We start from the raw sequence: 22,021 nt of genomic DNA, 5'->3' as shown, positions 1-22,021 counted from the left end.
CCAAAAATATATTAAAAGAAAGAAATGCTAAAAAAAAAAAAAAAATCTATTTTGGTTTGTTTAGGAAAAAAAAAGTATTAATTTTGGATTGTTTTCTCTTTTCACTTCTATAACTCTTCCAAAAATGAAAAAGAATATACTTTTGGTTAGTTAGTCTACTTGTGCCCTGACCTTTTCCTGATTCAAACAATTTAAACAGTTTTCCAGTGTTAATATAAAAACATGTAATAAAAAAAATAAAATTAGTGAGCTGAGTTTCTAAATTTTTCCATTTGACAACACCCAGCTGAGGGGAAAAAATGAAAGGAAAAAATATAATAAATTGTTTTGATATTAGGAACCATTATAAAAGTCATGAGATGACTGACCACATGACTTGGTCTAAACCTTTCAATAAATGAAAAATATTTACAGAAGTTTGATTTCATTGCTTGATATGAGTAGACTGCTGACTTCATTTAAAAAAAAAAAAAAAAATAGGCCATGACCTACTTTTCTATTCTAACTCTTTGTTTTCTGAAGCTTGAAGGGAGGCCTGACATTGTTAGGTTAATATGGCATTGGGTGACCTTTTACAATCTGATCAAATTACTCTGTGTGTGTGAGCACATTAAGATGATTTTTTTAAACTATCATTACTCGGTCAAAAGTCCAATTTTAAAAGTTGTAACACTGCAGTTATATAGAAAAAACAAGAAGCAACAGATTTTAATTTAGACAAACTGGGATGCTGTTTTTTTTTTTTTTCTCCTCCCAAACAAAAAAAAAAGCAATTTTTTTTTTTTTTTTTTTTTTTTTTCAGACTGATGGCTGAAATTTGAGGAATTTATGACTTACGTTTCTTGTATTTATTTATTTTTGTAAATTTTTAATATTAAAAAACCATAAAAGTATTTATGATTAAAAAGGCAAATGTTTTTCTTTTAACTTAAAGGAACTTTTTCTTTCTATATTTGACTAATTTTTTTTTTTTTTAAATATTACCCATCAGTTTGAAAAAAAAAAATATCTTTTTACAAAAATTTTTAGCTGAAAAACATTTGTTGCCTTAGTTTATCATGCCTAAATGTTACAGTAATAGGAAATCAGCAGGAGCAGTTGTACGTTTTTTTTTTGTTTTTTTTTTTTTGTGCCCTTATCCTTAATTTGTCATACATAAATGATAAAACTGTACTGTTGGATGTAAAAACAAGGTGAATACAACAAATGACAATATGGAAGAATTCAATAATTTTCAACAGAATATTTATCAATGTAATGTGTCTAACCAGGGTGATATATATGGTGTTATATTCTTGGAATTTTCAAGGTAAGCCTCTTTTTCAGAAAGGAAATCTTAAGTTGGTGCAAAAACAATACTGTTTTCTCACATATCTTAATTCATAAATCATATATAAAAGTAGCTCATTGATATATATATATAACCATGTTATATATCATTTTGAAGCGTGTTTTTCACTCTATCGAATTATGTTATTCACTACCATTCTCAATCTTTTCATTCGTTTTTTTTTTTTTTTTTTTTTGCTGGCTTTTCGACAGCATGGACAAAATTCAAATCTGCATGATTTTCTTGTTCCAGTTCACACTAGACCGAAAAGCTACATTGCATCTCACAATATCAATAATGCGTTTGGCCCAGGAACCACTAACGAATGTGTGGCACAAAAAAGTTCACAATGGTGACAAGAGCCTGGAAGATGAAGATAGTCGCGGCCGGCCAACTGCAGTTGATGATGAACATTTGAAAACCTTAATTGAAGCTGATCGTCACAAAATCACACAAGATGTTTCTGTTGAACTCAACGTCAACCACTTAACAGTTGTTCGCCATTTAAGGCAAATAGGAAAGTCAAAAAAGTCAGATAAATAGGTGCCGCATGAATTGAACGATAATCAAAAAATCGTCATTTTGAGGTGTCTTCTACACTCCTGCGCAACAAAAATTACCCATTTCTTTAATGGATGTGACGTGTAATGAGAAGTGGATTCTCTACGACAACTGGCAACGTTTGGCACAGTGATTGAATGTCGGAGAAGCTCCACAAACATTTCCTGAAGTCGAAATTGCACCAAAAAAAGGTTACGGTGACTGTTTGGTGGTCTGTGGCTGGTCTCCTCCATCATAGCTTTTGGAATCTGGTCAAAACGATTACGTCAGAAGTACTGCCGACAAATTAACGAAATGCACCAGAAGATTCAATGTATGTGCCTGAGATTGTTGAAAAAATGTGAGAGCACCCTTTTTTTCCTTTTCTTCTAAAATTCCTTTTTTCTTTTTCCCCAAAGAAATTGGTTATCATTGGTTATATTTGTATTTTTACAATTCTCTTCTAGCGTCATTTAAGGGACCAATTCTTCATGACAATGCTCGCCTGCATGTTGCTGAATTGACCCTGCAGAAGCTGAAGAACTGAGCTACAAAACTCTGCCTTATCCACCATATTCACCGGACCTCTCGCCCACCAATTATCACCTTTTTTCAAGCATCTCAACAACTTCCTCCACAAAAAATGCTTCAAAAACCGAGATGATGCCGAATCAGCCTTCAATAACTTCATCGCTTCTAGAACTATGAATTTCTATGCTAATGGGATAAATAAACTTGTTTCTCGTTGGCAAAAATGTGTCGATTCTAATGGTTCTTATTTTGATTAATAAAGTTTATTATGAAAGGAGTTGAAGTTGAACGTCAAAAAAAACATTATTTTTGCACCAACCTAATACTAGCTTCTGAAAGATAGCAACCTCAAAATTAAGAAATTGTAGTTAGTGACAAAGTTTACCATTTGTTATTTAAAATTAAAATGTTTAAAACGGTTTCTGCACATCTATCTCTGTGCATACACCTGCCTGATAAAAAATTAATAAAAACGCTTCAATGCATTTAACCAATAATCAACAAAACATCACGGATCATTTTCTTATCAAAAAATAATTATTTGCATAAAATAATTCAATATATAGTTTGTACAAAGAATTTAAAAAAAAAAAAAGAGTAGATAATTTGGGACTTCTCTGAACTTAAGTAAAACAATTTGTTTTCTGGATGCAGGATTTTAAATGGAATCAATTTTTTCCAAATAACTTTCTCCCACTTAATAATTTTGCGAGTTAGTTTACCTGTATCCTTCAACCAGCCAGAGGGAAAAGACGGGTTTGTATTACTGTACACATAGATTCGAAAAAGTTGTCAAAAAACAAATATAGAACAAATAAATGTTATTAAAGGCAAGATAAGTTACTTTTCTACCTAACTGGATATATTTTTTGTGTTTTTATTCAGTGTAACATGTTTATTCAGCTCGAAAAACATGCAGTGTTTACCGATGTATTGTAAAATTCAAAATGGCAGCCGACTCTCTCTCGGAGAGGGTACGTTTGGGAAAAGGTATTATAAATAATAAACTAGACAAAATACTGTTAGAAAACAACCGAATACATGTCAACTTATGTCACGGTAACATATATTGAGCGAATTTCTAACAGTATTTTGTCTAGTTTATTATTTATAATACCTTTTCCCAAACGTACCCTCTCCGAGAGAGAGTCGGCTGCCATTTTGAATTTTACAATACATCGGTAAACACTGCATGTTTTTCGAGCTGAATAAACATGTTACACTGAATAAAAACACAAAAAATATATCCAGTTAGGTAGAAAAGTAACTTATCTTGCCTTTGATAACATTTATTTGTTTTTTGACAACTTTTTCGAATCTATGTGTACAGTAATACAAACCCGAAAAGACACTATTTTTGCTGGACACCTGGTTTTATTGAAGTTGGCAAATTCTCCCTCCAGCATTATGAGATCACCCTTTTCTTTTTTTCTTTTTTCCTCTTTCTTCTGAAATCCCTTTCTTTTTTTCTTTCCCAAAAAGAAGTTGGTTATCAGCTATTTGTATTTTTACAATCCCCTTCTAGCTTCATTTAAATTATTTCTTATTGTGTCAACTTTCTGGATGGTCTTCCATTGATATGTGTTCACAATGTCCCCATCATTCCAACCTAGTAAAACAAACATGTCATTTTGGCATTTGTCTTTTCTCAAAACCCATTATCAATAACAACAATAAAGTTATTTAATTTTGAATTTTTAAATATAAGACAGATGGTCGGTAGTTGACAGTCTCTGTCAATACCAGCTAGATTTGTCTAATAATTGTCATTTCTATTTATTTTTGAGATATTCATTTTTATGGTATCTTCAAAAAGAAAATGTCTTGTCATTTCTTGGTTCCTCTGGGATTTGGACAGTGTTAACTATTACATGACCATACTTGATTCGTTAAGTTTGCTTAGCAAGGCAATCCAGCACCGCTCAGTACTAGAAATAGCATTACAAAAGCTTACATCTGCCATGTTCCAGCTTCCCTCACCCTGTCAGGCAATGGTTAAGCTAAGTAATACATTTCTTGACTCTTGCATGTGTGCACACACAAGCAGTCATAAGTATACACACTTTCATACTAATGCACACGCACCACATTAACTCTTTTACACTGGCATCTGCTCATCAGAAACAAATGTATAAATTTATTCATTTTAATATTCCTTATATTCTCACCGAGTTTTATACAATGATAACAAACATGGATTCTTGTAATATACTTGTAATTACATGGAGTAGTTTTGATTACGACTTTTTTGGCCTGTGGATAATTCATGGCCTTTAAATTATCAATTCTAGCTTCCTTGATATCTCAACTAATGAATACTCCTGCAAGGACTCTCATGATATGAACAATCAATCTAAATTTTCCTAACCTGGTAAACCTTATCCTCGAGTGGCTTCCGGGCCTTGATAAGTGGTCACATCCATGTAAAAAGAACAAACACAAAGTAAAAATTCCATTTTAAACATATGAAATTTTTATTTTTTTTTTATGAATTCATGCTTTTAAGCTCTTTATTTAGTTTGTGTTTATCATAATATTTCTCTCACTCTCTCGCATTTCAGTATGGCTTAACAGCGATTATCCTTTAAAATATCTCTCTAAAACTGTTTCATTATAAAAATCTCCCCCCCCTCCAAACTAAAATGCAAAAACCGACCCTCCCAAAGAATCGCTATTAATAAGAAAACTGAACCCCAAAATAAATAAGAGCAAAATTCAATTGCCCCTTTGTAATATAATAACTTGCAACAAACACGAATGTACAAGATAAACTGGTTGTCCAGAATTTCCCCTATATTAAAAAACAAAAGTACCAAAAAAAATTTCAACATACCTGTGATGGAACAAAAAGAGCGTATTCCAAAAATCATGTAATTCAAGTTTGTTTTATTTTTCATAAACAAAATCATTTTTAAATGAGGTGAAGCGATTTTGGTTTCAAAAGTTTGAATTATTGTGGAGTTATCTCCCTTTGTTTCCTTAAAATAGTGATGTGGGCAATTCCCTTTCGCTTACTCATAAAATTTGATTTGCTTGATTAAAAATAAAACTACTTCATTAATTTATGTGGTTTTTAGAATCTGTCTCATCATGGGTACATACATCCTACAGGTTTGTTTTTTGTTTTAATATAGAGGGAAATCTGGACAAAAACTGATAAACTAATGAATAGCAATATTTAACATGTGATCTTAGTGGTGTTACCAGATTAGGCTGTCTGAAGATACCAGCTTCCTCATCTAAAATACAATAAACCTTGATTTTTCTTTTTTTCTTTTGCCTTTGCAAAACTTAATCATGTTCTGCAAAGCCAAAAACAAAAAAACAAAAAAATTCTTCTACAAAACAACCAAACCAAAGACCATGAATAAATATTTGAAGATATAAAGAACTTCAAGCATAAAAGCTCTTACTAAAATGACCAGATTCAGTATTAAATAACCCAAAAAGGGTTGATATGCCATAAAAAAACAAAGTACCACTACATGCGATCTTGAAACAAAGAACTTTTTTTATGTTTTGCAGATTGATGCTGACAATATCGAAAAAGAAGGCAAATTAAATGCGATCCGTAACGAACGTGGCTACAATTATGAAGACCAATGTGAATGCCATCCTGATACTCTGCCTGACTACGAAAATAAGGTAAGAAAATTTTGGTAGTATCAGTGCTTTTTCAGTATTCCTTCACCTTACTATCATGAAAAAAAAAACAAACAGACAAAACAAGTCTGTACCACCGTTTTTTGTGGTATACAAAAGTTAATTCGTTTTGGTAATTTTCAAAACCTGCTAGCCTCTCTTGATTGAAAGGTTTTGATAACTTGGCTTTTTATTTCAGAAAAATTTGAAGAAATTTGACCTAATTTAAGTTATTTACTGGAAAATAAAGCCAGCCTCTTCATCGTTTCTTTATCATTTGCTTTCTTTCTACAAAATCAATATTTAACTTTGCTTCTTTTTTTTTTATTGTGGATCATTGCAGCACGTTAAAAGAGAATATCACATTCCAAAAATTGTGCAAATTGATCAAGTAGTTTTATTTTTATAAAGAAAATTTTTAAATGATTGAAGGTATTACAAAATAAATCCAAGTATGAATTATCTCCCTTGTTTCTTTTTTTAAATTTTTTTCAAATCAGTGGGTGAGACAGATACTTATAAAATTTTATTTATGTATCTATACATATAAATTCATATTCCTGTCTGTTTGTTTGTTCACAATTTGATTGATATATGCAAAAGGTCCATTACTTTAATATTTCATTTATTTCAATAAATAGTATAATTCTTCCAAAATATACAATTGAGGTAACCTTATTTGCATATTACATTAAGGAAAATCGATTTTACTAAATAGCTGTATGTTAGTTACTGTTTCTAGCGAAAGAGTTCTTTTAAGTGTTATATATTTAATTTAATTTATTTGGAATTATTATTACCGACATTGATTTTTTTTTTTTTGTTTTTTTCTTTGTTTTTTTTTTTTTGTTTTTTTTTTAGAAGCGAGTCTCGAGTTATTTCCCTGGGAAACTTTGAAACGTAAAAAAAACAAAAACTCTTCACCAAATAACATATGCTCAGAACTTCATGTTGACCTGGGCAATGCTGGGTACTAATGCTAGTTTAAAAATGAAACTACTTAATCAATTTGCATAATTTTTGGTTTATATTTTCTTTTTGTCATAGGTACTTTTTTTTTTGTATTTTGATATAGAATGAATTCTGGATTTAATTCTTTCAGAAAATACTTTTGTCTGGGTCAGAATTATTTTCAAATGGCTGCCTATATTTGTTTTAAGGATCTATCCAAAGTTGCTTCCCTTGTATTGAATAATGTCAGTTCATTGTTTAAAATTCTGTTAAAAATGATGGTGATGAATAAAAGCAAATAAATATCATTTACACCTTATATATGCATGTATTATAGGCATAACACCAGTTCTCATTAGATCACGTAAGTTAAGCAATGTTGAACCTGGCCAGTTCTACATGGGTTACTATTTGAGAATACCAGTTTTTTTATTGTAAGGCAGCTCCTACATCCTACCTGGCCTCCAGAGCGTGCCGCTGAATCAGTCTGGTTGGGATGAGAGAGTGATGCTGGCTCTGCACAAACCAGCTTCATTTTAAACAAACTCCCAGTGCTGCATGTCATTCATCATCCCTAGGATGATCAGATGCTCTCTGTTGTTCTGACAGATGAACTCATGAGTGCAGAATCATAAAGGTGAACAAGTTTTGGTAAGCTCTGTATAATTATCCTGCTCTGAATATACTTTTAGCAAGTAATTGAGCATATTCAGCTAAATCACACGTGATGATACAACACTGTCCACTTCAGTTCTAAAAGACCATGATTGATAGCAGAATTTTGTTCTCAAGTGAGTGGCAAAGGTCTTGCACCTAATATAACATTGACCAAAGCATTGTAAATATAATAAAGATAAGAATATGAGACCACATACTTGCTCACTCAGCAACAACAGATAACTCATATGTTGTGTACCTAGGATTTCTTCTCTTTCTGGCTGTGTTGTTGTCTACATTGGCGGCTGTTGAACAGGGCACACAGTGGTTTACAAGCATATAAAAAGAAAACAAAATACAAATTCTGTAAATATCAATGTGTGTGTGTCTGTCTGTGTGTGTGTGACACCATTGTCGACCCTCTGAACACTAAGGTTCATGTCTCCATCATAGTCTATCGAGGCATCATTGTCAATAGTTGACGGCTCATCTCAATCTACTCTGAGCCATGACCTGCTCTCTTGTTCCAGATAGAAGTTTTAAGTAATTTGCAATTGTATTATTCATATTGCTTGCACCAAGTATTGAACATTCAAAACTGTTTCTAGCTGTCGTAAACTGTCACAAAACTTATTGCAACTCCTAAAACTAATTCTAAAATATATTGACCAATCTTTTTCTTTTTTGATTCCATTAGTGCCACTTGATTAATGATCCTATTTTAGCTTTTTGTATTCCTATATGAACAGTTTCGTATACCTTTGTTTTGCTAATATTTCCTTTTTTTTTTTTTTTTTTTTTTTAATAAATGTTTTTTTCTTTTTAATTCCTAACACTTTGAGGGGGTGGAGGTGGGTCGTCACAAGAAAAGTAAATCGAATAATCTAGATTGGCTCGAAATGTTTTTATTTCAGTTGAAAAGTTTCTTTCGTGAACATCTTCATGAGGATGAAGAGATCCGGTTTATTATGGCTGGTAGTGGATATTTTGATGTCCGGGATAAAGATGACAAGTGGATAAGGATTGAGGTTTTGAAAGGGGACATGATTGTATTGCCTGCAGGAATATACCATAGGTTTACTTTGGATAAAAATGTAAGCAGCCTTTTTTTTTTTTTTTTTTTTCCTTAATTCTTTTTATTTCTCTTTTTTTGTAATTTCTCTTTTTATATTTCTCCTTTTTATTTTTTATTTCTCTTTTTATTTTTCTTTATTTCTCTTTTATTTCTTTATTTCTCTTTTTCTTTCTCTTTTTCTTATTTCTTTCTTAATTTCTCTTTTTCTTATTTCTTTCTTTTTAATTTCTCTTTTTCTTATTTCTTTCTTTTTAATTTCTCTTTTTCTTATTTCTTTCTTTTTAATTTCTCTTTTTCTTATTTCTTTCTTTTTAATTTCTCTTTTTCTTTCTTTTTAATTTCTCTTTTTCTTTCTTTTTAATTTCTCTTTTTCTTTCTTTTTAATTTCTTTTCTTTTTTCTTTCTTTTTAATTTCTTTTTTCTTTCTTTTTAATTTTCTTTTTTCTTTCTTTTTAATTTCTTTTCTTTTTTCTTTCTTTTTAATTTTTCTTTTTTCTTTCTTTTTAATTTCTTTTCTTTTTTCTTTTTTAATTTTTCTTTTTTCTTTCTTTTTAATTTTTCTTTTTAATTTCTTTTCTTTTTTCTTTCTTTTTAATTTCTTTTCTTTTTTCTTTCTTTTTAATTTCTTTTCTTTTTTCTTTTTAATTTCTTTTCTTTTTTCTTTCTTTTTAATTTCTTTTTTCTTTCTTTTTAATTTCTTTTCTTTTTTCTTTCTTTTTAATTTCTTTTCTTTTTTCTTTCTTTTTAATTTCTTTTCTTTTTTCTTTCTTTTTAATTTCTTTTCTTTTTTCTTTCTTTTTTAATTTCTTTTTTCTTTCTTTTTAATTTCTTTTCTTTCTTTCTTTTTAATTTCTTTTCTTTTTTCTTTCTTTTTAATTTCTTTTCTTTTTTCTTTCTTTTTAATTTCTTTTCTTTTTTCTTTCTTTTTAATTTCTTTTCTCTTTTCTTTCTTTTTAATTTCTTTTCTTTTTTCTTTCTTTTTAATTTCTTTTCTTTTTTCTTTTTTAATTTCTTTTCTTTTTTCTTTTTTAATTTCTTTTCTTTTTTCTTTCTTTTTAATTTCTTTTCTTTTTTCTTTCTTTTTAATTTCTTTTCTTTTTTCTTTCTTTTTAATTTCTTTTCTTTTTTCTTTCTTTTTAATTTCTTTTCTTTTTTCTTTTTAATTTCTTTTTTTTCTTTCTTTTTAATTTCTTTTCTTTTTTCTTTCTTTTTAATTTCTTTTCTTTTTTCTTTCTTTTTAATTTCTTTTTTCTTTCTTTTTAATTTCTTTTCTTTTTTCTTTCTTTTTAATTTCTTTTCTTTTTTCTTTCTTTTTAATTTCTTTTCTTTTTTCTTTCTTTTTAATTTCTTTTCTTTTTTCTTTCTTTTTAATTTCTTTTCTTTTTTCTTTCTTTTTAATTTCTTTTCTTTTTTCTTTCTTTTTAATTTCTTTTATTTTTTTTTTCTTATTTCTTTTCTTATTTCTTTTTCTTTATTTCTTTTTTCTCTTTTTATTTGTCTGTTTTTTAAATCTTTGGATTTTTGTATTAAGTGTACCTCTTTTATATAATTCACAAAACTTTTTTCTAATGCTTCAATTGAGAAGAATGGTGTAAAAGGGGAGATCTGCCCAAACAAACAAACAAAAATGTGGCATACAAACGTGAATAGTTTGCAAATCTGTTGGATTATTCCTGTGCTTTATTTTTATGTTCTGACAAGCCACGAATCATATTTTAAAATTGACACGTCTCATTATCACTAATGTTTTTTTTTTTTTTTTTTTTTTTTCTTTAATTTTTGAAATGACCATTATTTGTATTATTTGGACTGTTCTCATCTTAACCTCCAACATTCTTCAGGTGTCTCTTGTCGAAATCTAGGATCTTTCTGTCGAACTAAGGACTCTGCACAATATTTCAAGGGAAACACTTTATTTTATCCACAAGGGCAGCATGCTCTTGTTCCATTAACCATGACCAGGTATAAGTCTTAAGTAATTTGCAATTGTATTCTTAATATTGCTTTTTTTTTTTTTTTTTTTTTTTTTTTTTTTACAAAAGAATCACCACTTATGAAGCCCAGAGGCTACTCAAGGATAAGGGTTAAAGAGTGTACAGTAGTCAAAAGGACAATTGATAGTATTTTCAGCTAAACGAGTGTTTCTTGTGAATGTTTGGCAAGCACTTGCCATGAAAATAACAATAAAGCAGACACTCGCAACATCTCTTCTGTAAGAAAGAGGTTGCAGGGAAGAGAAAAGGGCATTCCCTACAAGGCTTGCATCAAGGATTGAACCTTCAACCTCCAGAAGAATATCACTGACAACTAAATTAACCTAATACTTTATTTGTTATGCCACAGGTCTTTGCAATTGTAGTTGACCCTCTTTTAGAGATTTATGGTTTAATCCTCAGTGTGGTTGAAACAAAGAATACAATTGCGAATTACTTAAGACTTCTACTTGGTCATGACTCACAAAACAAGAGCATGCTGCCCTTGTAGATTAAATAAAGGGTTTCCTTTGAACTTCCATGCAGATTTCAGAGTTTGAAAGATACACTTAAAGAATGTTGGAGGTTATATTGGCTGAAACATTGTGAAAATGACACTCAAGATGACAGTAATCTGAATAATCCAAATAATATGAATTATCAATCCTTATCTAAAAAAATTCAGAAACATCCATAATGTTTGTCAGCATATTTTTCTTAAAAACAGTTTCATCTCATTTTTAAACATTTTTTGAAATCTTGTAAATGCAATTATATTATTTTAAAAGATTAACTTTTAATTTATAAAATAGGATTATTAACTTTTCTTATTAAAACCAATGTTAAAAACAAATAAGGATACAGAAAGTACCCTTATGTATGTAAAGTTTATTTAGTAAACTAGCTGGCAGCCCGATGTTGCCCAGTCGTACAATACGCTTAAACATGATATTTTAATTTATGCAGATTATGTATTAATTATTATAGAATCAGTCCTCTATGGATTATTATATTACAAGGAAGAATTTGCCCGGTGAACTAATCCGGAAAAAAAATAAATAATAATGATAATGTCGTTCATCAAATTCCATCTGTGTTTGTTTACAATATCACGTCAGCTGATATTTGGGCTTGACGATGAATGCCCTGGAAAAGTCACTTCTGATTAATGTTTAGTTTTAAGATATGCAAACGAAGAAATGATTTGCGGCGATTTTAGATGGTACCTCTTCTTCTATCATAAATTGAACTTATTAATAAGAAAAAATGAAAATAAAATGGTGAGGTACACCCAGGCTTGAACAGGGGCTCATTTGATCTGTAACTGAATGCTCTACCACTAAGTTATATCTCCAGATTATAATAAATCTGCTTTTTTTTTTTTTTTTTTTTTAAGAAGTAATGATTTGCTAAGATGTTATTATCTCCCTTGGCTGGTGTAACATAAAATATTTCCTTGTAAAAATTATTCTTTATCTATAAAAAAAACTATTTTTAAGATTGGATTTTTTTTTTTTTTTTTTTTTTTTTTTTTGATTTTTCCATACTTATTAGATGAATTTCTGTACAAAACATTTACGAACACTGCCAGACATAAGTTAGCTTTGTGCGAAATTTGCAAAAGATAGGCTCAGCTGGTTTAGAAACCTATGAGGAAGGAAGGAACACACACACACACAAAGTGACTTTTATATAACAGTATAAAAATAACCAGGTTATTGTAGAGTTTCTTGTCATGTGATCTTAAATAACTTGCAAATCCAACTCTGGATGAGAAAACTTCTCAGATTTTACAATTTCTGGCTTTCAATTAAAACATGCTGTTAATGGAATATCTGACTTTATTTTCATTTTTTTTTTTTTTTTTTTTTTTTTTTAAGATGAGAATTGATATTTGGATTATACAGACTACCATTCTAATCTTGGATGCTGTTATCACATTTTCATTAATCTAATGTCCAACCTTCTTCAGATGTATCTTGTCGAACTCTGCAATATTGAAAATCTGTACAGAATCCCTTATTTAATCCACGGAGGAGGCCGAGATGGATTCAAGTCTTAAAATAATTCATAATTGTATCCATAGTATCGTTTATACTGTGGCTTAAACGTTCAACCTCCATTAAAAAAAACTCTCACTTAGCACTTATATCTGTTACCTACGGCATAACAGATAATCAGTTCTAAATAATAATCAACTCGATTCAAGAGTTTAATAAGATGCAACTGAAGATCAGTTTACATCGGTTGAAATGAAAAAATAACCCCCAAGATGAGAACAGTAATCCTAATAACACCTTTTCTTTTCTTTTTCATTCCCTTTTTCTTCTTCCCAACTTATTTTTAACCCCCCCCCCTCAAGCATTTTTCATCTCAGTCAGTGGCAATGAGTCAACTTTTAATTATATTTATTTCAAAACAAAACAACTCTTTTGTAATGTGATTTAAAATTATTAATTCAAGTTTAATTCCTTTCACTCTGTATCCCAAAATGAGACTGAAGAAAGAAGAAAAAATACAAAAATAAAAATTGAATGAAAAGGTGAAATAAATAATCTTACAGCTGGAAGATTTGAACCCTAGTCAATTAGACTACTACTCTACCAATACAGACTACTAAAAAATGTACTCCCCCCCCTCTCTTAAAATAAGGGTTTAGTGGTCTTCTTTGGCAGTCCTGTTAACAGGCTAACCACTATATCTATTTTTTCACCCTCTTTTCTCTAACATGATTTCTTTAATGTAAAGCCATTCTTGTAATAGAAAAATGTAGTTGTCTGAAGCAAAAAAAATAGCAGCATAAATCCAGTCAGAAAAGTTTTTCAGGTAAAGAATTAACACTGAAGAATTCAAAGACTCACTATAATTTATAAAACGGTTCCTACATCTGTTTACCCCTTTTCATATACTAAAAATATTGCAACAGTTATCAGGATGTTTTTTTTTTAATGTCTGATGTTTTTTAGGCAGCTTGGCCTTGAAATATTGTATTTGACCTTTCAGTTTGATTTTTTTTTTCTTTTTTTTTTTTACATAAAAATCTATTTGATAGCAATTATGAAAGGAAGCATTGCAATTAAATAATTTTGAAATTATCTCTAAATAATTATTTTATGTATTAAATAATTTCAAGTTTTCTTTTGAAACTCTTAAATTTCTAAATAAATGTTTTCCAAGAAATCGTTTAAGTTCTCTTTTTTTTTAATTTTTTTATTCCAATAAATATTCAATAAATAATGTAAAGAAAATTCAATGTACATTTATGAAGGTTATGTCCAACACAGCAGTGTTTAGAACGTTCATGAGAAATTTGATTCATTTTGAGGCCTTTTGAATAGTCAATTCGAAAATTTCTAATTTAGAATCTCATATATTATCTTTATATATTGGTAAGCCATTGAAAATGTACCTGAAGAGCCCCGTCCTATGATGAAATAAGTTATAGTACAAATAGCTTAAAAATGTTGGTTTAAGCTTTCTTTTTGCGTCTTTATTATTGCTCTTCTTTGCATCGAGTTCTCTTAGTCAAGATCGCTTACCAAAAATACTCTATCCTTCAAGGATACACTATACTATAATACACATACACACATTTTTTAAGATGTGACCGAACTCCTATTTAAATTATGCACCAATCATGCAAACAAATCGAATTCAAACTTTGACAACCATCAATAACATTGGATGTATATATTTTGTTCTCTCCACAAGGACCATCCCTTTGAGGTTAATATCACCAGCAAACTAAAGGGAAAAGTCTTTAAAAAAAAGTGTGTAGCATCAAAAGTCTTGGAAAAAAAAACATTTCTTTTAAATTAGCAAGGCTACTGGCATTACCCGGGCAAACGTGTAACATAACTTCTATCCTTCTCTCTTTTACCCCTCCCACTTCATATTTCTTTTTCACTCAGCCCATTTTTCTCTCTCTGGGGGCACACACACACACACACACACACAACTCAAGTCAGTTTATGAGAAACTAGCCTGGGTTCCCGGGTGTTTGGAGGTGTGTGTTAAACAAAAGAAAAAAGTTGTAGTGACATGAAGGCAGAAAAGAAAGTGGAGGTGTGTGTAAGGATGTTGGTTGAGCAAAAAAATAGGGGGGGGGGGGTTGCAGGCGCAAAAAAAACCCCAAAAAAAACAATAAGTGTAGTAAGCAGGCTCAAATCCATAATGTGCCTGCCGTGGTTGTGATGTCACAGGTGGTCGAAAGAACACCTTTTAAGCAACGTCGTGATGGGTTGAATGACTTTCAAAAAATGTCAGCGAAAAAAATCGACACTCCCTGTAGAAAAGTGGCCAGTTGAGGGTGTTTTTGGCCAAATGTTTCGATATTTGTCATCCAAAGGATCGACTTTCAAAATGATACTGATCTCGTGAAAATCCGTCGCCTCTGTCAAAAGTTTTTAAAAGGTATACAAACATACATATACATACATTTAAACAGACAGGTGAGATTTGTATTATAGATAACTCCCTTTATTCTATGGTATTCAAAGATGTGTGTACATCTTTATAACATTAATATAAATAGCCATTTGACCCCCAAATAATGTATCTTTCTTTTGGATATTATACATTGGAAGTTATACTGATATTTTTAAAAAATGAAAAAAATTTTTTAAAGCACTAACTTTGTGGGTGTTTGTGTACTTTTCAAATTTTAGTTGAACAAAGACATTTGCCCTTTATATAATAGTTGATTTTATTCATTTAATAAAAAAAATTATATAACATTTGGTTTTCTAAAACTTTTCAAATTTATATTTTTTGTTAAATTTCTAAATTTTTTAAATGCTTTCTTTTTCGATAGGATTATGTGAAAGCGATGCGTCTCTTCAAAGGGGTGCCTGTTTGGACTCCGCACAATCGTCCTGCTGATGAAAACCCTGCTCGTCAAGAGTATCTTGATCTTTTGAAAAATCTTGATGAGAGAACATCCGGTTGATTCGATCAACAGAATAATCAAATGTTTTATTTTTTTATTTTTAATAGCAAACAATTTTTTGTAGGTGTGATAAATAAATATCGCAATAAACTTGTTTTTTATATTAATTATCTTAAAAGTGTCATTTATTTATCCCCTTTGAAATTAAACGTATTATTTTATTGATCCAGATTTTTACTATATTCTTTGTTACCATTTAGGATACAGTCTTTGAAATAAATGGCTCATGGTTTCCAAGGGTGTTAGTATTTATGAATGTAGTGGATAAACACACGCACACACACAATTTGGCATTTATAAATACTCAATTTCTATAAATTGTTGTGTTAATTTTTGATAGCCTAGAGGTAGAATGCTAGCCTACATAGTCGAGAGTGACTTTGTGACCGAGTTTGAATCTCTGGTCAGCAGTTATTTCCTACACTGATGATTGTATAAGCATGAAACGCTACTGTCTGTAGATATAAAAATAATTGGCAACATTTATTTTTAAAATATTATCGTTCGTGTATATATATATATATATATATATATATTGACAAGATGGCAGCCCATAGTAGATCACAATCAAAAACTCCTACAACTGAATTCTGAAATTACTCCACATAGTTTTTGTTTATTCTGAGATATAATCCCATAGTAAGCATTTCAACACCAATTTCCATATGTGATAAGGCTGACTTCATTGATAATCAACACTTTTAACCATTGCTCCATGAACATGTCAGTTCTAAGTGACAATCTTCCATGGGTGAAGGTTCAATCTTTATGACAGGCAGTAATAACAAAGAATGAGATTAACACTTATATCCAGTCATGGTTGACAGAATGAAAACAATTTTTCCCCATGAGATTAAATAAAAATTGCAGTTTGAAATTTTGTATAGCTTCCATAGTTCAAAAAGATGCACTTTAAGATGATCCAGGGCTACATCAGCCAAAACCTTTTGACAATAACAAAGATGAGAATAGTAGTCCGAATAATACAAAGTATTGATCATCTAAAAATAAATTCTGAGGCAATAAAATTGTTTCTTCAGTTTTTTTTAATTTTTTTACTTTTTTTTTTTAATTATTTTTTTAGGTGACAATTGATAATTTGGATTATTGTTCTCATCTTTATTAATTTCACTTTTCAGTTGATGTAACCTCTGACCTTCTTCAGGTGTATCTTATCAAAGTCAAATCTTTCTCTCAAACTCAATAAGTACAGAATTTGAAATGAAACCCATTATTAAATCCACAGGGCTAGTATGCTCTCATTTAGTCAGCCATGACTGAATAGAAGTCTTAAGTACCTATTTACAATGCCTCCCCACGGGACAGAGTTAGACACCAGGGTCGTTTTTTAACGTGGAGAAAAGGTACAAAAATAAAAATTGTCTCAGTCGTGAAGGATTTCTCCTCCACTGAAAGAGAACGAGAAATGGAAGTGCCGCATCTGAAGAACAGATACTACACTTTGATCTTGGCCAAAAGAAGTCTTAAGTAATTCGCAATTGTATTTTGAGTATCGCAAGCATTGAGGATTGAACAATTACAGATTTTGACTAGGTAATTGTTTATTAAATTTTTTGTGACTTTTTATCTATTATTTATAAATAATGGTTCTAATATTGTGTTAAATTCTATACTAAGTCTGCTTAGTAGGTAATTATCGTCTAGCACATGCACTGCTTTGAGGCATTTTGCTCTATACCAAGTTTGTCAATAACAATGCGAAAATAACATTCACAATGAGAACAGTAGTTCAAATAATCATTTTTTTTTTTTTTGTTCATGATCATCTATGTCTGTTTCGTTCAACAGATTCCCAAGTTGGAAAAGATGCAACAGTTTACATGCACCAAAACGTTATGAAAATAAAAACAAAGATGAGAATAATAAATAGTTCAAATAACACAAATTATCAATCCTCATCTAAAAAAAAATTCTGAAACAATAAAATTTTGTTTAGATATTTTTTATTATCTATCTGACAAATGATCAAATGTAACTATATCGTTTTACTTATGTAACTTTGGATAACTCGGCTCAAGCCCATTGTCTTGTTAAGCAGCTCAAGTACACGTTGAGATAGCGAATTTACATTGCAATGTTGAGATTTAGCTGTTTAATTTACCTTATTGATGAATTTCTGTAACGTATATGTCACCTGCCACAACATTGCCTTCACACTTAGCAACAGAAAGCAACCCCAATAAAATGCATTGTAGTTTCCTCACACCTGTAGACATCTAGTCTTTATCGTCTCATAATCTCATGGGTATTCTTCGGTTAAGCTTTGATTGGTCCCAATGTGATCTTTATTTTATTTTATTTTAAACTTATTCCACTAGAATAGATATTCCCATGTAAAACAATATGGCCGAGGAATGTGCATGTTTGATGTAGGTATTTGTATGGTAATCTAGCGATGTTGTCACAAACAAAATACCTGCTTCCAATTAAGTCAGTACGGAAGTAGTAAGGCTCAGAAAACTGTCATGAATTTTTTTTTTTTTTTTTTAACAAGTCACGACTTGTCCCCGAGTAGCCTTAATTAATGAACATAAGCTAATAGTGCAGCAATTGTTAATGGTGTAAATTGGTTAGAATTTGAGATGGCACAACAAGAACTTGTTTACCTTGGACTTTAAGGCTACCATATTGTAGTCACCTGAGAAGCGTGCCAACAGAAAAGTGCGGACAGTTCTAGGAAAGAAGCTTTGTTCATGCAATTTGCGTTTAGATTTAGGCACAGATAGAGGGTGGGGGAAATTATATAGAGTGGTTGTAGCTAGCTGAGTGTTTTTTTTATTTGTTGTGAAAGTTTGATCCAATCAGAGATAGGAAAACAAAATGTTTCTGTGGAACGAACTGGATTTGAACTTGGAACACCTAGGTTGTCAGTCTGTATTGTTAACCACTTAGTAACCTCCCTGTTGTTGTGATAGCAAGAGTTAGGAGTGGATTGAGTATTTACTCAAACAAGTTTTTTCATTACTAATCAGCAGAGTGTTACCACCGAAAGAGTCTATCAGGCAGGTGTATGCAGTGTGCTGACATATAGAAGTGAAACTTAACACCAGTGAAGGTTGTAAGATACATGTCTTAAAGACTCGCTTACAACAATCACGAGGTTGTCTCCTCAGCAACCGACAAGGCTAACATGCTTGCCAGTCGGTTTGCCTCAAACTCCACACTGGACCCTTCCAACCACCCCCTACCTGACTTTCCTATGCGGACAGACGCCACACTAGACGATCTGAAAACCACCCCTGCTCAGGTGCATGCTATCATAAAAAACCTTGACACCTCAAAAGCATGTGGACCCGATCTTATCCCAGCTGTGCTATTAAAAAAGTGCTCAGCCGAAGTAGCTCCAGTTCTCTCCAAACTCTACAACAAATGTCTTAATGAAGCTTGCTTTCCGGGCTGTTGGAAAACTGCTTCTGTTGTACCAGTATTCAAGAATTCTGGCGAAAGGACAGACCCATCAAATTATCGCCCCATTAGCCTCCTCCTACTTTTTGCCAAAATATTTGAGACCATAATTAACCATGCTGTAGTCCATCATCTTACAGATGCTAAACTACTGACTGACAAACAATATGGATTTAGACAAGCCCGTTCCACAGCAGACATTCTCACTGTGATCTCTGAACGTATATACCATTCACTGGACAAAGCGGGGGAAGGCAGAGCGGTAGCTCTAGATATATCTAAGGCTTTTGACAGGGTATGGCATGAGGGTCTCCTCAGTAAAATCAGATCATACGGTATCACTGGTAGAATACTTAACATAATTAAATCCTTCTTAGATAAGAGAAAAATCCAGGTAGTCCTCGACGGTCGCACATCTAAACAATATCATATAAATGCGGGAGTGCCCCAGGGTTCTATCCTTGGACCTCTATTGTTCCTGATATTCATAAATGACCTCCCCGACAACATTGCCTCTGAGATGGGTATATATGCTGATGACACTACACTCTATGGCAGACACGACAGGAAGACGAATGAACACATTTCTAAAGAAATGGCAGAAACACTAGAGGAAGACCTCCAATCTGTAGTGGAATGGGGACAAAAGTGGTTGGTCGCGTTCAATGCTGCCAAGACTAAACTAGTTTCATTCAATAAAACAATGGCCAACGACTCTTTATCTGAGAGTCCATCTTTCAAACTCCTTGGCCTAACGTTCACAGGAAACATGAGTTGGAACAATTACATTGAAGGCATTGCCAGGGCCGCTGCAAGAAAGGCAGGCTCTCTCTACCGTGCTAGAAAACTACTAACACCCGAAAGTATCCTGTACCTCTATAAGGCCACCATTCGCCCATGTATGGAGTATTGCTGCCACATCTGGGCTGGTGCATCTGCTACTAGTCTCTCGCTCCTTGACAAGGTTCAAAAGAGAGTCGCAAACCTGATAGGCCCTGAACTGGCATCTAAGCTTCAGCCTCTGTCCCATCGACGAAATGTTGCATCCCTCTGCCTTTTCTACAAGTATTTTAGTGGTGAATGCTCTGACGAACTGCAATCACTTGTGCCCCCACGACGTGAGCACCCTCGACAAACCCGACAGGCTACTAGATCCTACCCCCACACTGTAGAGATCCCTAGATGTAAAAGATCTTTTTACTCCAATAGTTTCTTCCCCAGAACCGCAAGACTCTGGAATTCCATTCCAGGTCCCTGCTTCCCCAACAGTACTGACGTGCAGAAGTTCAAGTGTAACGTGAACCGACACCTTGCTGCCCAAATCCCTACATAGTACCCCAGTAGTTGTTTCCCCTGATAGTAGCCCCCTACACCAAAGTGGCAATTTGCCTTGTTTGGGGTGAAAATGTAATAAAAAAAAAAAAAAAAAAAAAAAAATCTGATGACCTCAGAGGAAAATTGAATGTGCAGAACAGGAAATTTTGTTGGCTTAGTTACATTAGAAGAATGGATGAGAGTTGTAGGACAAGTTAGCAGGGTTGGTTTGCAAGGAAAGAATTATTCTTCTATTATTTTTCTCCATGAAACACATATCCTCACTGGTTAGTTTTCACGTCCATATGCCACACTGTGTTCACATACTTGATAGACTTAGTGGTTGCTCTGCTGGTCATTAATGACAGAACTTATTTGAACTTACTCCATCCACTCCTAACTTTTACTTTCACACCATTTTTTTTTTTTTGTAATCGAATGATATCACCATGGTAACTTCTGGATAACCGCAATAGCCTCACCATTCAAATATACTATTTCCGCATCTGAGTTCTCATCTATCTTATGCACAAAGTGGTTGTCTTCTCTCAACTTACCTGCAATTTCGTTGCACTTGTGTGACCTAAAGATTGTGCTACACTAAAACAATGCAAAATGAGTATTTGATGTAAACCAGTTAAGCTCTGCATGTGTGTGATACCGTCATGTAGCATAGAAAAGTGAACCCCAAATGTTGTCCGTCGCTAGCTGTCTGATTGCGTCGAAGTCCGATCTACACTTGCCCAGCTTTGACTGATCTCTCTTGGGGGAACTGAGCAACCAACTGTCCTCAACTGTTGTAAATGGTCTCAAAACTCATTGCCACTTCTAAAACTGCCCATAAACTAACTCCAAATATGTTGGTCTCTATTGTCTTTGTTTTTTAAGTTACTCTTCTACCTAACTGGATATGTTTTTTTTTCTGGTTTAACTTATTTTAAAGCGTTCATTTACTTCAAAACACAAGGAGTGTCAAGTGTTAATTAGAACAAAAAAAAAATGACTGACATGAGATGCTCGTCTGGGAAGTTTCAATAATTGCTCAAAAATCAAAAAAAATTCTTGTAGAAACCCATCCAATACAATCACTGTGATATTTATTGGGTGGGTTTCTACCAGTACTTTAAATTTTTTTTAGTGATTTTTGAGATACCTGTGTAGGACTTATGACAGCCATGATTATTTTCTTTTTTTAACTAAACACATGAATTCATTTGAACCGAAAATCTTTCTAGTAGAGTAAGTTTATTGCTTACTGCTTGAGGTGCCCCTACCAGGGAATGCCAATGGACTGCATAGGCAATTTTTAATAGGTCAGAGTGGTTCTCCTTTAGGAGTGCTGGCTTGACTTTCCCCCACCTTCTGACCTTGTATCACATCTTCCTGCTGTAGGGAAGGAAGTAAATAACACCTTCATGTGGTCCCTCCCATAAGTACTCAACACCTTTCTAGGGAAAATGAATGCCAACAATAATCATTTAATTAATATAAAATGAATGAATAATGCTCAACAACAAACACCAATCACTCGCTTGTCCCTAATTCGCGTAAAGCTCACCAGACATCTCTTGAACCTCTTGTCAAAGGCTTTCTCCAAATTCACAAAAGCAAAATACAGGTTCTTCCTCTTACCA

The 22,021-nt window shown here is 32.0% G+C and overlaps 1 protein-coding gene across 1 annotated transcript in view; it reads left to right on the top strand.

Annotated features, from left to right (window-relative positions):
- Positions 1–15,754, top strand: part of LOC145286177 (acireductone dioxygenase-like) — a 52,209-nt gene extending 36,455 nt beyond the window's left edge. The window contains exons 2-4 of the mRNA XM_080134967.1: positions 5,927–6,046; positions 8,566–8,745; positions 15,513–15,754. Of these exons, the coding sequence (XP_079991093.1) occupies positions 5,927–6,046; positions 8,566–8,745; positions 15,513–15,647 (435 nt within the window). The 3' untranslated portion in view covers positions 15,648–15,754. The remainder of the gene's footprint in view (positions 1–5,926; positions 6,047–8,565; positions 8,746–15,512) is intronic.
- The last annotated feature ends 6,267 nt before the right edge of the window (positions 15,755–22,021 follow it).

The sequence above is a fragment of the Euprymna scolopes genome, chromosome 10 (genome assembly GCF_053919585.1).
Source record: "Euprymna scolopes isolate OS-2025 chromosome 10, ASM5391958v1, whole genome shotgun sequence".
Classification (NCBI taxonomy): domain Eukaryota; kingdom Metazoa; phylum Mollusca; class Cephalopoda; order Sepiida; family Sepiolidae; genus Euprymna; species Euprymna scolopes.
This window is presented reverse-complemented; position numbering and strand designations above follow the sequence as displayed.